Source organism: Electrona antarctica, assembly GCF_951216825.1.
Source record: "Electrona antarctica genome assembly, chromosome: 3".
Classification (NCBI taxonomy): Eukaryota; Metazoa; Chordata; class Actinopteri; order Myctophiformes; family Myctophidae; genus Electrona; species Electrona antarctica.
The window spans coordinates 42,818,478-42,832,835 of NC_136808.1; the positions used below are offsets into that span (position 1 = coordinate 42,818,478).

Here is a 14,358-nt window from a genome sequence, read left to right on the forward strand (position 1 = left end):
CTAGGGAAAGACAGGTTACCCATCCACTCAGGCTTCGTACACACATCAGACGAACATGCTCTGTGCTGTCCATGTTTCATGGCCGCCTCAATGCTTTTCCAATGGAAGTCACGTGGTTTGACCAAACAGTTGTGTGTGATCGGGGGAGGGGGGCAATCAAACACAAGTGTTTGGTCAAACCACGTGACTTCCATTGGAAAAGCATTGGGGCGGCCATGAAACACAGGCAGAGCACAGCACAGTTGTTCTTTGTGTGTACGACTACGAAGCCTCATCAGACTCATCAGATTAAGTGCTGGCTGATGGAGGCTGTGTTGTGAACTTGTGAATCAATACCGCCCCCATCTGGCGGAGTCAGGTTACACATTTTGTCCCCCACCCCCCATCAGAACTGCTCCTCCACCTCTCCCTCCAACGACCACCGCCCAAACATTCAACTGCATAACACGACAGGAGCTGTCCCGTCTGTGACTGAACTGAAATAACTGCTTTGTGATGAGCTTAACACTGAAACTGAAACTTTTACACTGCCCGGCTGCTGCCTTACACAAGTGCTAGTAGCAAGTGAATTCAAGCTTATTTGTATGTTACTGTCTGCCAGTTTTTGCTACCGTTGATGAAAAGAATCCCTTGATTTATTAAGTTGTAAAATACTCAAACTTGAATACTGTAGGTCTCATGTTACTAGTGTACCACAATAGCATTGTCAAAAAATATGCAAGGGATTACGAATGGCTAGGTGGTCAATGTTGATAAATCACCGACAGGGTGATTAGCCACAAGTTGCCCCCACAGAGTGCAACAGTCGAAAACAAGGAAGTGAGTGGTGATCAAATGGAATACATTTTTGGGTACTGCATCGTCTATTTCTCGCTTCGAATGTGTTCGAAACCATTCTTTAGACTTACATTTAGTTGTAAATGACATTGTGTTTGTTTACATGGCTGTCATGTTGGATACAGCATAAAATCCAAGCAGCGCAGCAGATGCTCTGAGGCTTTGATTAGGCAGCCTGTTATAGAGCGGAGCGGTCATTATCAAGAAATAACACAGCTTAATTCAGCGATTGATCAATCAGAATGAAGCATTCAACCAAGCCGTGTAATAAACATTAGTAATATTATTATATTGTATTATTCTACTGACCTTTACATCAGCATTACCAACCCTATGTACTGTTTAACTGCACAAAGTGCGCAATCCCCTTAGCCTCAGAGCCAGAGGTAAAAAAAACAAACATGCAACACAAGTACTTCTCAGTGAAAATTTATTCTACATTTCTTGGCAGAACATTGCTTTGAATGATCAGTAACAGTTATCAGGAATGTAACTAGGTGCGTTTGTGCATCTTAGCGTTAAGATTAAGGAATGTCTAAGCAAGGAAATGTTGCAAAAGCAGAAGAAAAACGAATGGCAGCAGTTCAGGACGACTAGTGGGGAGATGTTCAGTGATGGAAGAGACGTAGGTTGTGGTGCACCAGAGTGATGCCCTGCTCGTTACAGGCAGTAATAACCACCTGGTCGGCTGCGGAGCCTGCCGGGGCAGCAATGTATTCAACACCACTCTACAGAGACAAGAGGGGTGGGGGAAATCAACAAAGGTCAATTATTTGATCTGCCCAAAACATTGTGTTTATCGTCATGATTTGTCACAACAAGAGTTGGCTTTGTCCGCGGCGTACACGTCTTTAAATGAAAAGTCTATGCGACTGCGACGCTCTATAGTAGTTAGACAGTCCATACTTGAGTAAAGGCATTCAAGATCACAGTAGAAGTACAGTACAATAAAGTTTTGTGAGATAGATGGGGTGCATACTTAGTATAGACTAGTCATTGGTTAGACATGGGTTAAGGTTAGGTTTAGGTGTGCTGCCCTGTAGGAGGTTAGGGTTAGGGTTTGAGAGAGGTTGTAGTTGTAGGACTAATGACTGGTCTAACCAAGTACTGTCTAAACTAAGTAGACTGCAAATTGAGTTGCTTACCCGTTTAGCTCGGTCTACATTGTCTCTGAACGGGAAGAAAGCATCAGAGCTGAGAGCCACGGCCTGGAGAGAGCTTATCCAGTTCCTCTTTTCAGTCTCTGCCAGTGGTTCAGGAACCTCCTCAAACATAGACTTCCACAACTCCAGGTCCGGGCCCTGCCACCATTCAAAACACTGTTAACACTTTTGCCTGGGACATTTTCAGAATAAAACAAGGCGTTGCCTAGCAACGGCCGATGTAAAAAATAAATAAATATAAAATTATTTCAGCGATCCCGTTTTATATCATTAAAAAGGACCTAAAGATGTGTCCACACGCATGAGGCACCCCGCGGTTTTATTTGAGAGGACGTGTGGACACGTCTTTAGCAAGTGTTAAGATTCACACATCTTATAAAGTGTTAAATTCCAATACAAATGCTATGATTTGATTAAGGGGATATGTAATTATATCACAGTCAAAATGGAAAATGCCCTTCTTGGTGTTTAGCTGGCGGATCAGATCAAAGATGGTGCCATGTTGGAGCCAGGGAACAGTGCTGGCCAGAAAACAACCACGCAACTAGTGGCTTCTTCGAGTCCATTAGCACATCAGATACAGATCTGATGTGCTAACTAAATGTGCTCTGACTATGTTCACCTCCAAGTGCAATAGACAAACCAGGACTGATTGTTCACATATCTCATCTCCATGCTCCAATTAAATTTGGCCGTGAAATAAATGATGTGTCTACTCTAGGACATGCCAATCCTAAAATTCCATCTTGCTTGCCCACAAACATGTGAAGTATGTTTCTGTGTTCATGCGTGTTTGTTGGCCCCTTACTTCTCCGATGGTGCCACTGACATACTGGTCAATAGCGTTGGCCATTTCTGCCCGCTTCACACCACTGCGGAACTTCATGCAGAGAACACGTGGATGATGTCTCAGCCACCAGTTATCTGCTTTGTCGCCCGCAAGCCGAGTGCAGTGGATGCGAGACTGCTGACCTGCGCCAATGCCAATTACCTGTTTAAAAAAACAGAAGAGTGGGGGAAAATACACACACGATTTATTTTTTTCCTTACGTCAGATTCCTTACCCTTTGATTAGACAAAGGCATCATTACGGTAATATGTACCTGTCCATCCTTTGCATAGCAGACAGAGTTGGACTGGGTGTACTTGACAGCAATGCTGGCCACGATGAGGTCTCTCACAGCGTTCTCAGAGAGCTGATTGGGACAAAGAAACAAATAGGCTCATGATTGACAATACTGTAGACTGCCAAGATAATGGCAGTCAAATCTTTTCAAATGGGAGGTCTGCGGCCAAATACATGTTAATTTGGCCTGGGGTGCCTTGACATGAATGCGTTTTGAAAACCACTGCTGTACATGGAATTAAATACTCACTGAGCCCTTGGAAACAACGTTGCTGAAGCGCTCCTTATCAATGAGGGCTCCGTTTCTCTTCTGCTTGAGATAGAGACCAAACAACACTCTCACCTCAGTCTCATCAGGCTCATAGTCTGGGTCCATCTAAGAGAGGAAGAATGCTCTTTAACAAAACACCACATCTCCAAATGAATAAACCACCATACAGGAAATCATCATTTTGTTTCCCACCTCAAGTACACAGTAGTTGCAGTTCTTCTTCTTAGAGAGGATCCTGAGGGCCTCTTCTTCATATCCAGGGGCAATGATGCCATCAGACACCTGAAATCAATCACCAGGCAGCAGCAGGTTGTCACCTGGATAACCACTTTCTATGCATTTTATTTTTCAATGCATTTGTAAGCCTGTCAAATTCCATTGTCTAGGACAGGGATGGGCAACTTTGACGATGGAGAGGGCCAATATATTTCCACACTCACTCCAGAGGGCAACATTGCATATTTCTGTCGTAGCAAAAAACACGTTGCGTTTTTAGCTTGTAGATCGGCCATTTTTTTTTCCAACAATGTATTTATTTTCCTTTTTTTTACACACAAATGACAATACAAATATACAAGAAAACAACAACAATGAACAGTACAAGACAATTACTGATATAAAGAAAGCAAAACAACAATAACCAAAAACAACAAAACAAAACACAACTACAACAGCACTACTCCTCTTCAGCTCCATCCATTAAATGTGACAAATTATTGTTCTTTATGTATCTTATAAAACGGCCCCACACCTCCTGAAACATTTCTTGTTTGTCCTTGTTGAATGTATTAGATCGGCCATTTTAATTGAAATCCCGAATTGTTTTTCTATTTTTGAATTGGAATCCTGATAATGCATTTAGTTATAGTTATGTTAACTTTATGAACTAAATACAAATACATTGGACATTAAAACATATTTTAATACTACCCATTTAGCTACTAATATAGACTGAAGTAATTAAAGCGGGCCATGTTTGGAATTGGAACAGCATATTCAATAATATATAAGTACTAGTCCTTACCCGTTCTGAATATATGAACAGCAAATGATGTTCAGTGTAATAGATCACATTACTGATAGGGGGGGAATTGTTTACAGATGGTCTTGGGAAGTTGGGTTGGGCACAAAAGTAGGCTAATTAAACGTTTCTTGTGCAAGTAAATGCTGTAGTACAATCATAAGTACACCTGCTACACCATTGATGTGTGATGTAAATTTGTTGGTGATATTCTGCCTATAAATGGAAGGTATTGAATATTTTTACGTTCGGTGTTGCACTTTGTAGACGGTCCCTAACCGCTCACAGTCTGCTGACCATGGAGATATAAGCTATGAAACGGTGAACGCGGAGGTTGGCTTTTTGGGCTGCAAAGCAAGTTGTTCTTTATATAATCAGGTTAAGAATGAGATGTTGTGTGATTTAGGAATGTGTCGTTCCTGAGCTATTGAGCCAGCGTTGGTCATTGCATCTGTCTGTATGTGTTTTTGTTGCCATGGCAATTCGCCGTCCGGGCGGACTTAAACCCTGTTGTTGCGTGCTAACAGTAGGCGGTTAAGAAAACGTCTCCATTTGTCCACCCAGAGTCCGACAGATAAGCATTCTGTTGTGATGGTGCTGTTCAGTGGGTCACGCAGCCACACTGGGTGCGCGCATAGAATGTTTGGCGTGTGTAATGCGGGCAGATTGAGGTTGGAGGACAGGGCTGCGCAGCGCTAAGTTCTGTGAGGCTGTTTGTGCGTCGTGGCGTTGTGAGGAGGCGCACAAAGCGAGCAGCTGTCTTGCTCTATGCTAAGGAAGTATTCTGAAAGACAGCGACCGAGTGAAATAGACAGCGGGCGAGCGATTGCTAAATGAATAGATAGATTCCGATATTAACCTGCGGGCCGCATTAAGTGAAGGTGGGGGCCACATGTGGGCCCCGGGCCGCCAGTTGCCCATGTATGGTCTAGGACAATGAACATAATGAAATCTAACCTCTCTGGATATGATCCTGGCAGTGGGGACATCACACACATCTGAGAGAGCAATGAAGTCTCCAAAAGATGACATCCTGTCTGAACCTAAAGGAGAGTCAGGACAAGTTCAAAACAGGAATACACAAAACAAAAAGGTCTGCTCAAGTAGCCAGCACTCTACATTTTAGAGCCGGAACGAAATATAATTTTGGTTATATACAAGTTCTTTGACAACACAGTTATCTATCAATTATTTGTTTTAGCATATATGTTGTCATATGACCAAAATCTGGCATCGCTCGGGCTCTACTAGATTTGGTATTTTCTGACCTCTAGCCCTGGCGTAAGCTGTGGCCAGCGGTGTGAGGTCCTCCAGCAAATCATTCACCATGCACACTTTGGCTTCCTCCTCACTAAGAGGAACTCCCACAGCAGCACCTTTACCGCAAAAGGAAGAAATGGATGAATGTATTTACTGAATGTCTTCCATTAGTAGGCATCTTTGCTTATAGGGTGAATTGTGCACTTCATTTAGAATGAGATTTGCAGAGTTTGCAGGAGAATACCCAGGGTGCATTGCACGAACAGCCAGAGACTGAGTGAGTTTAGGCCTTAGTATACAGAGAATAATAATTAAGATTTGTTTGTCTCCAACACACATGCATGCCAGCGTTTCTCTTACCAGCAGGGCTGACATGTTTGAAGGAGGCTGCAGCAGCCATGCCCAAGGCTGTCTTTAATTCTCTGACCAGTTGCCAGGCATTGAGTGCATCACACAGGTTGATAAAGCCAGGAGAGCCATTGACCACTAGGAAAGGGAATGATAATGACATTTAATATTTTAACTTTTTTTTAAATGCACAAAATAGTTGATCTACAAGCTTACAACACGTTGCGAGTGAGCTTGTAGATTTTTGAAAATGTATGGACATTTTTCAACATGGAAACAACTGACGATTATGAAAAAATAATTGCGATTATCTCAAATAATTGTGATTGGGTGATTATGTAATCATTGTGACAGGCCTATTCTTTAATCATTATCATCATCATGCAGAAAGTCTACGTTTTCTAAGCAAAGTTTAGTTTTTAAGTTTGGTGCACTGAACAGAAACACAGGTACATTTGAGTCCATACTGTACCTGTGAGGGGGAGAGAAGGCCGCAGTGTGTACAGCTGAGCAGGTGCTTGGTGGGGGTTCATGCCATAGCGTAGGGACAGCTGGGAAACCCCACAGCTATACTGGCCACGGAAGTACTCAGAGATGGCATCATCGTACTGTGCTGTGTGCGTAAAGGCCTGAGTAGGAAAGCATAGAAAGTGTTCACAAAGAACAGGCTGACGAAAGGTATTGTGGTCTACAGCTGAGGCTGTAGTATCAATGTATCAACTTTTAGTCATTTGATATTACCAGTTGGTGATTTAGCTTAGACAGACGGGTTTGTTACAAATTAATTGCTTCTCTGTTGTGTACCATTTATACAGATATAGGCCAAATTAGCAGGGGGGTGGACAGAGTTAAAATGTTATCCATTCTGCTCAACATGCAGCTTATGGGTAAACCAAGAGGTGAAAGGTCAGAGGTAGAAAGGCAGGAGATAAACTGGCTCTACACTAGCGATAAAGTTCTGTCTAGGACTTTGGTTTGCGCCCACCCTCACCTCTAGGGCAAACACAATACAAAATAGAGTAAATGAAGAGGGGGGCTAAAATTCCTCAGGGTCAGTCGGTGCACCTTATGACTGAGGTCCATCCATGATAAAAGGCTCAGTAGTATTACTTGGTCACAATTGATTATTTGAAGGCAGACCAAATTCACTGACTTTTGAACCAGAGCGACTGACCTACTTAAGTTTCTGAATTTCTATAGTGCCTTTTATCCAAAGCACGGTACAATGTGCATTTACATGCACTACAATACCGTGCACATACACACACACACAATCTGCAGGTTCAAAGTTCCCCTTTACAAAAATCTCCTCTTGCATGAAAATATGCCAAAGCAATGACAAAGACTGAAGATAAAAACAAAGACAACATTTTCAACAGTTTCAATGTTGTTACTTTGAGGGCCAACGTCCTGCGTGTTTCATGGGTTGTATCATTGCCTTCTGAACCCTCCATCTCTGTGGCAACCAATGAGTAGTCAGCAGGGTCACACACAATAGTGACACGGGCATGGTTCTTAGCTGCTGCTCTGAGCAGAGTCACACCACCTAGGAACACAGAACATTATATCCATTATCCATCTATACATACGATTGAGAAGTTGTACACGCTGTGCACGCACAACTTCGTGCACAGTTCGGGTTGCCAAGTCATAGACCGTCACGTATGCAGAGTAAGCGGAAATGCTGTTTTCGCCTGTGCGTTGTGACTGTGATAAGTCACTGACTTTACCTCTGTGTTTACAACCACGCACAGCTTTACTTTCCCACAGCAGGGCCAGCTTTTGCAGTTTCCCTTTCTATGATGCGATTGCGTTGAGCACAGAAACACGGTCCGTGGCCAAAGACACATCACTGTCTGCCTTCGTTCAAAATGTACGCTTTGTGTGTGTCTCACTCGGACACACGATATTCACTGAGAAACAACGTGGATGCGTGGCATTAGACGTGAGCAAGCCACAGGCGTGCAAGCTTCTAGTGCAGTACAAGCTCACATGCATCTCTATACATCACTACTCACCAATATCAATCTGCTCCACAGCATCTTCGACTGTAACATTGGGGCTAGAGATAGTCTTCACAAATGGATAGAGGTTACACACCACAACCCTGTAAGGACCAGCACAAACAGAGTTTACACTTATATTGTGCTACATGTAGTTTTAAGTAAGGAATAATGAACAGCGAGCGAGGCAGAAATTATTTGAGAAATAAAGTTTAGACTGACAAGATGATTCAAGGTCCTGCATCACCCCGTTATGGTTCAAATAAATCAATAATGATAAGTACAACAATTAATTGAATTTTCAAAGGTAGTCCATTAGCTTTCCCAGAAAGCTGTTATTGGCCAATACAAATTGAGCATTCAATCGAGAATCTGTTTTGCATGTTAAAGCTGCTCCACCATTGTTGTGCGGAGCTGTTCACAATACATTGAATCCTCCAATCATTTAGGTGCAAAGGTTTCCCATGTTGTCACAGATCTTTCAGATTTTAGCTTAGGAAGGGATATTCATGTTCAGGAATACTGACACGATCATCATCAAAATGTTGTCCAACTTCTACTAGGCATGTTATGTTTTAATGTATGCAGCTTTGTTAGATGTCCATTTTAGTGAGAACTCCGAATAAAGTGAATCAGTTCCAAAAGCCATTGAGACTTATGGGGTCACTTGATAATATTACTCAAACAAGCAACCAACCTGATAACCCATCCTCCTCCACATACACTCATCAAACAAAGAAGCTCCTGTATGGATCGGTTACCTCAAGGGCCACGGTTCCTAAACTTATGTGGATCAGGCAGGGCTCGCTTCAAAATCTCAAAAGGTTTTGGCGGCCCACCGTGAACCATGTTTTTCTATTGTGTTCCGGATTGGATCAATGGAAACCAGTATAGTTCTTATTTATCAGTATCACAATATAAAGTTTTAAAGAAAGAATACTGTAATTAATTCTGCAATGTGAATGTTATATTATGCTTAAAATGTTGCATATTATCCCATTGAAACCGGGAAAGTATCTGTCATTTTTTATTTTTGCGATGGCTATTCAAAAATATACAAACTCACAGCGTGTCACGCTGTGAGCTTGTACATCTGCCATTTATTTTTAAATCTTGAAAGAACTACTGGTTTAAAAAGTATTCGTAGAATTGGCATCGGGTCTTAATTGGTTATTTGGCACTTCCAATATCCTCACCCGACACACAAGTTGGGAATGGCTACTCTAGGGCTGAACAGGAAGAGTCACAAGGTGTGCTTGTAGGGGCAGCAGTCTTTCAATTAACCACTAAGTTAATTTGTTAGGCATGCCTCCGTGACTCAACACCACAGCCAGTACTCCGCTACCAACTTTGCTCAAGATCTAATTGTGATACACCAAGATCACATGTTTGACATGAGTGTCTATTTTATAGTGCTTTCCCAACACTCTCAATGTAATATACCCAACATATCCATCCACGGTTTCAATGTTGTGGATCAATCAACCGTTTCAATATGTTGTTAAAAATACTTAAAGGGGCATTCCACTCATTTTCAACATTTTACTATGTCATTAATGTACCTTAGAGCTGTTGTGTGAAAATAAAAAAGTTCCCCCATTCTGTGTTTCCTAGAACTAGAAAAAAAGATTTTTTTCATAATTACAGTTCTAGGAAACACAAAATGGGTGGACTTTTTAATTATTTCCACACAACAGCTCTAAGGTATATTAATGACATAGTAAAATGTTGAAAATGGGTGGTTTTCCCCAGAGCCTGTGTTTAATATCCAAGAAAATTATGCAGAAAGAGCAGACTGTTTTACAGAGAGCATTGAAGTTCTACCTGACCAAGCTGTATCCCAGCTTCTCCATGTCTTGTGTGTCCGACTGGGTGTCCCTGGCCAGTATACCTGCATGGACTGCAGGATGCAGAGTCTTCACCCGGCCTCCCAGCATCTCTGGGTGTCCAGTCAGCTCTGAAACATCCCTGCAACAAAAGGAGAGAAACTCTGATCTTCTATTTTTACATTATTCCCCCATCTTTTTTTCTCAATTCAAATTCTTCTATAATGCCTTTCTTTTGCGTAAAGTAGCCTAAACAATAAATTACCTTGTTAAAAATGAAATGTGCTATAATACAACTACCCTTGTTATGTCTTGCCACAGCCCACGTACAGATCAACAAAGTGACTTCCACTGATTGGCATTTGGCAGTCAAGTTTATTCATACTGTATGTCTACCTAACGGTACCACCACCATATATAGTTTAAAGATGACCATACGAGTCATGACCCACCTTACAATCAGTCCAGCATCGCGCAGAGATTTGGCTGTGCCACCAGAAGCAACCAAAGACAGACCCACGTTAACCAACCAGTTGGCAAAGTCGAGCAGTCCAGTCTTGTCTGAAACGCTCAAAAGTGCTGCGGTAGTTGTCAGATGAAACAGAGAGACATGTGTAAGTTTACACTTACAGGCTGTGCCTCAGCTAATTCCATTCACAATGCTTGCTGAGTTTAAAGACGTGAGCAACTTTCGCCAGCCACGTTTTGCGTCAGGCTAACATTAGCCACTGCCTCTTTACTCATCACGATGCAGGCCTACAGTTTTACTTTTTATAGACGACAACAGATAACAAATAACTCTCAATTACAGAACTTACCAAGTTGGGAGCAAGCCATGTTTTCACAGTTGCAAGTTGCAGAGATGTCGAGCAGCTTTCAGACCTGACTCAGGCCAGCAAAGAGTGAGATTCAGACAGTTCCAGCAGGATGGTAAGGAGGAGAACTAGAAGAGGCTTGAGGCACTGCAGTGAATGCGCACACACTTGTTACTTCAAAAGAAGAATGGACCGCCCTTGGGTGACGTTGGGTTTATGGACGGCCCCTGGGAATAAACGAGGGGTGTCGCTTTCCCAAAGGAACAGATCTACAAGCGAACCAAGGAACAACGTGTTAAACGATACCCTCTAGCGATTAAGTTACGCTATTACATGCGTTTAGACGGGTCATTCAACGTATCAAATGCGCATTTCCCGTACTAATATGCGCAATACACGGTGTATTGCGCATGGATGTGTATTATACACATCCAATAAACAAGACAGTTTATTATATTGAAAAAATGATCTACCTTAGCAGAGTTGACCTGAGATAAAAATGAAAAATATTACTTTGACATAGCAATTAAGCCACTTATCACACAGTGAGTGAGAGGCTACACAACACATTTCTTTGCACGTTGTAAATTATTAATGAAAGAAAAAGTGTGTGGGTTGGCCTATGTGTTAATATATAGGCCTAGTATTGCCTATTTGTCCACAGCCTGTGGACCTACACCTACAGTAGGGCCTATGCATGGTGATGACCACTATAGCCTACCAAACGGATGCATAATGCAAAATTATAATCTATGCATATTTGAAGTGCCCTTCAACCCCACAAGGCCACTGGACATATGAAAATATTCCCTCCAAATTTCTCAGAGACTCGGCCATCTCTATAGCTCCAATCATCACCCACATAATAAACCTCTCCATCAAACAGGGACAGGTTCCCCAAGATTTCAAACTGGCCAAAGTAACCCCCCTGCACAAGGAAGGGAGCAAATTAGACACCGGAAACTACCGCCCTATTTCTATTCTTAGCTCCATCTCGAAAGTGATGGAAAGAATAGTCTATGGTTGAAAGTATCTTGCCACAAAATAATTATTGTACGAATTTCAATCCGGCTTCAGAACATCCCACTCCACTGACACGTGCCTCCTCTATTTGAGTGACCACATCAAACAAGAGTGATAAAATGGCCACCAACGTAATCAAAAAGGTCAACCAAAGAACAAGATGAGGATCTCCTCACTGGTCGACAAAAACACCTTGAAGACCCTAACAGGAGCCCCCGTACAAGGTTTCTTCGACTATATACATGCACCTCTTGGTACCACAGCACCTCAAAGGCCCAGACTTCCCAAAAAACTGGCCAGGCTTCTACTTGGCCTCTCTCCCCGAACGCACCTCACCCCTGCCCACTTTGACAGGCTGGAATGGCTTAGGGTTGACGACAGAGTACAGCATCTTGCAATGGGTCTGGTCCACAAGATTCGATACACTACCAAGATACCCATGTACCTGTCTAAATACTTCCTTAATGTCAATGAAGTCCACACTCACAACACCAGAGGGAGCGCAACAAACCATGTGCAACCCAGATTCGGCACTAACAAGGGACTAAGAATGCACATAAAGTGCACAAAGACCCGCACACCGTCTGCACTTGCAATACAATACGAACTTTATTTAAGTGTAATGCTTTTATGGTGTCGTCCACTCACAGTTAACAGTTTTTGTATTGAGTTGTGCTTGAAATGTACTGCAATTCTGCAAACTGTTAATAAATACTTTGATTTGAGCTAGAATGGCATTAGAGCTATACAATCATGTATGCTATGCTCCATCACTTGGGATGTGTGTGTGTGTGTGTGTGTGTGTGTGTGTGTGTGTGTGTGTGTGTGTGTGTGTGTGTGTGTGTTTGTAGGCCTTGTGTCCAATTTTGTTATTATAGTATTCTATTTAAATAATAAATAACTATAGCCTATGAGCTAGAATGAACCACTACAATGACTACATCAATGGCCTATAGAGCGTCGCAGTCCCGCCTCCTACCCGGGACCAAGGATAGTCTAAGAAGGATAAGACGCGAAGACCGTACGGGCGACGCCATGTTGCTTTGGAAGGAAAGAAACATGCGCAATGGGCTATATGCAGCCAACACTTCCGCGTTCAGCTTCCTTGGTCTCAACTGCGCATGTTTCTTTCCTTCCATGGAGCACCATAAGCAACATGGCGTCGCCCGTACGGTCTTCGCGTCTTATCCTTCTTAGACTATCCTTGCCCGGGACCAGGAAATGAAATCCAATGCATTATTCTCATAGACATTTCGTAAAGTATTTATTTAAAGACGGTTACGCCGCGGACAAAGCCAACTCGAGTCGTGACAACTCATGACAACACAAACAATATTTTGGACCAAACAAATAATTAGAAAGAAGAAAAACAACAAAAAAAGTGTTGTAACCTGCCGTTTTTTTCTTCTTTCTAATTATTTGTTTGGTCCAAAATATTGTTTGTGTTGTCATGAGTTGTCACGACTCGAGTTGGCTTTGTCCGCGGCGTAACCGTCTTTAAATAAATACTTTACGAAATGTCTATGAGAATAATGCATTGGATTTCATTTCCTGGTCCCGGGTAGGAGGCGGGACTGCGACGCTCTATAGACGCCTTAAGAGACGACGTCACACTGATAAGAAACAGCATGTGCGCGCATAAGGGCTGCAGAAGAACACCACCTCTTTCTTCTAACTGCACTCACGTGTAAAAAATGCCCCATCAAACTTTCAGATGCTGTGTGGAGGAAGAATGATTAGGATTTTTATTGTGATCTCTCGCCCTTGAAATATATACCGGTAGTCCTTGGTTTCTGTTGTGTTTGAACAATAATAGCAATTCAAAACAGTAGTCCTCAAAACCACACCTCCAGTCGCTGTCATAAGAACGGGAGGTGCGCTCATGATAACGGCAGCAGTGCCTGTTTGTCCACGGCTGCACGCGCACCTGCAGCCCATCAAGTAGGCTATAATGTATGCTTCGTCCCGCGATGGTGTGTCGCGCACGCAGACCTCTACGCTCACAACATTCGCATCTGTGATGCGATGTGAGCTTGTATATCAGCTATTGCGCAACTCTGTGCGCAACACTGTTGCGCTTTGAAGTATAAATGTCTCCTAGGGTGCATCTCACTAGCCAACACACAAGAGGAGGGATCAAATTAGACCCCGGCAACTACCGGCCTATTTCTAATCTTAGCTCCATCTCGAAAGTGATGGAAAAAATAGTCTATGAACAGGTTGAAAAGTATCTTGCCACGAAAAAATTAATGTATGAATTCTGGCTTCAGAACATCCCACTCCACTGACACATGCCTCCTCAATTTGAGCGACCACATCACACACGAGGTGGATGCTGGCAAATACTGCGGCATGGTCATGCTGGACCTCCAAAAGGCTTTTGACACCGTGAACCACTCCATACTGGTTAACAAGCTAAAAGCAATTGGTTTTGATAGCACATCAGTGAGCTGGATGCAATCCTACCTGGAGGGGAGAGAACAGATGGTGGAGGTGAACGGAACACTGTCCCCCCCCCCCCCTTCCAGTGAGCTGTGGCGTTCCACAAGGAAGCATACTAGGACCTTTACTGTTCCTAATATATGTAAACGACATGACATCAGCTTGTGACTGCGGTTTGTTCCTGTTCGCAGATGACTCTGAACTTGGTAGAATCTGCACCTGG

At 42.8% G+C, this 14,358-nt stretch overlaps 1 protein-coding gene across 1 annotated transcript; it reads right to left on the minus strand.

The window, feature by feature from the left end:
- Window positions 1-1,250: 1,250 nt before the first annotated feature.
- On the minus strand, window positions 1,251-10,910 carry atic (5-aminoimidazole-4-carboxamide ribonucleotide formyltransferase/IMP cyclohydrolase). The gene is made up of 15 exons (XM_079496630.1): window positions 10,674-10,910; window positions 10,308-10,434; window positions 9,854-9,997; window positions 8,045-8,133; window positions 7,421-7,572; window positions 6,499-6,655; window positions 6,039-6,164; window positions 5,687-5,794; window positions 5,376-5,461; window positions 3,590-3,679; window positions 3,377-3,502; window positions 3,104-3,196; window positions 2,809-2,991; window positions 1,983-2,138; window positions 1,251-1,565 (listed from the first exon to the last, which is right to left on the minus strand). Exons 1-15 carry the CDS (start codon window positions 10,690-10,692, stop codon window positions 1,446-1,448), a joined length of 1,776 nt encoding a protein of 591 aa, XP_079352756.1. The 5' UTR covers window positions 10,693-10,910; the 3' UTR covers window positions 1,251-1,445.
- Window positions 10,911-14,358: the final 3,448 nt, after the last annotated feature.

Coding starts and splice junctions, on each gene's coding strand:
- atic (XM_079496630.1), bottom strand. Junction 5,795..6,038: donor CAAACATGTCAGCCCTGCTG/GTAAGAGAAACG, acceptor TTTGCGGTAAAG/GTGCTGCTGTGGGAGTTCCT. Junction 1,566..1,982: donor ATGTAGACCGAGCTAAACGG/GTAAGCAACTCA, acceptor TTGTCTCTGTAG/AGTGGTGTTGAATACATTGC.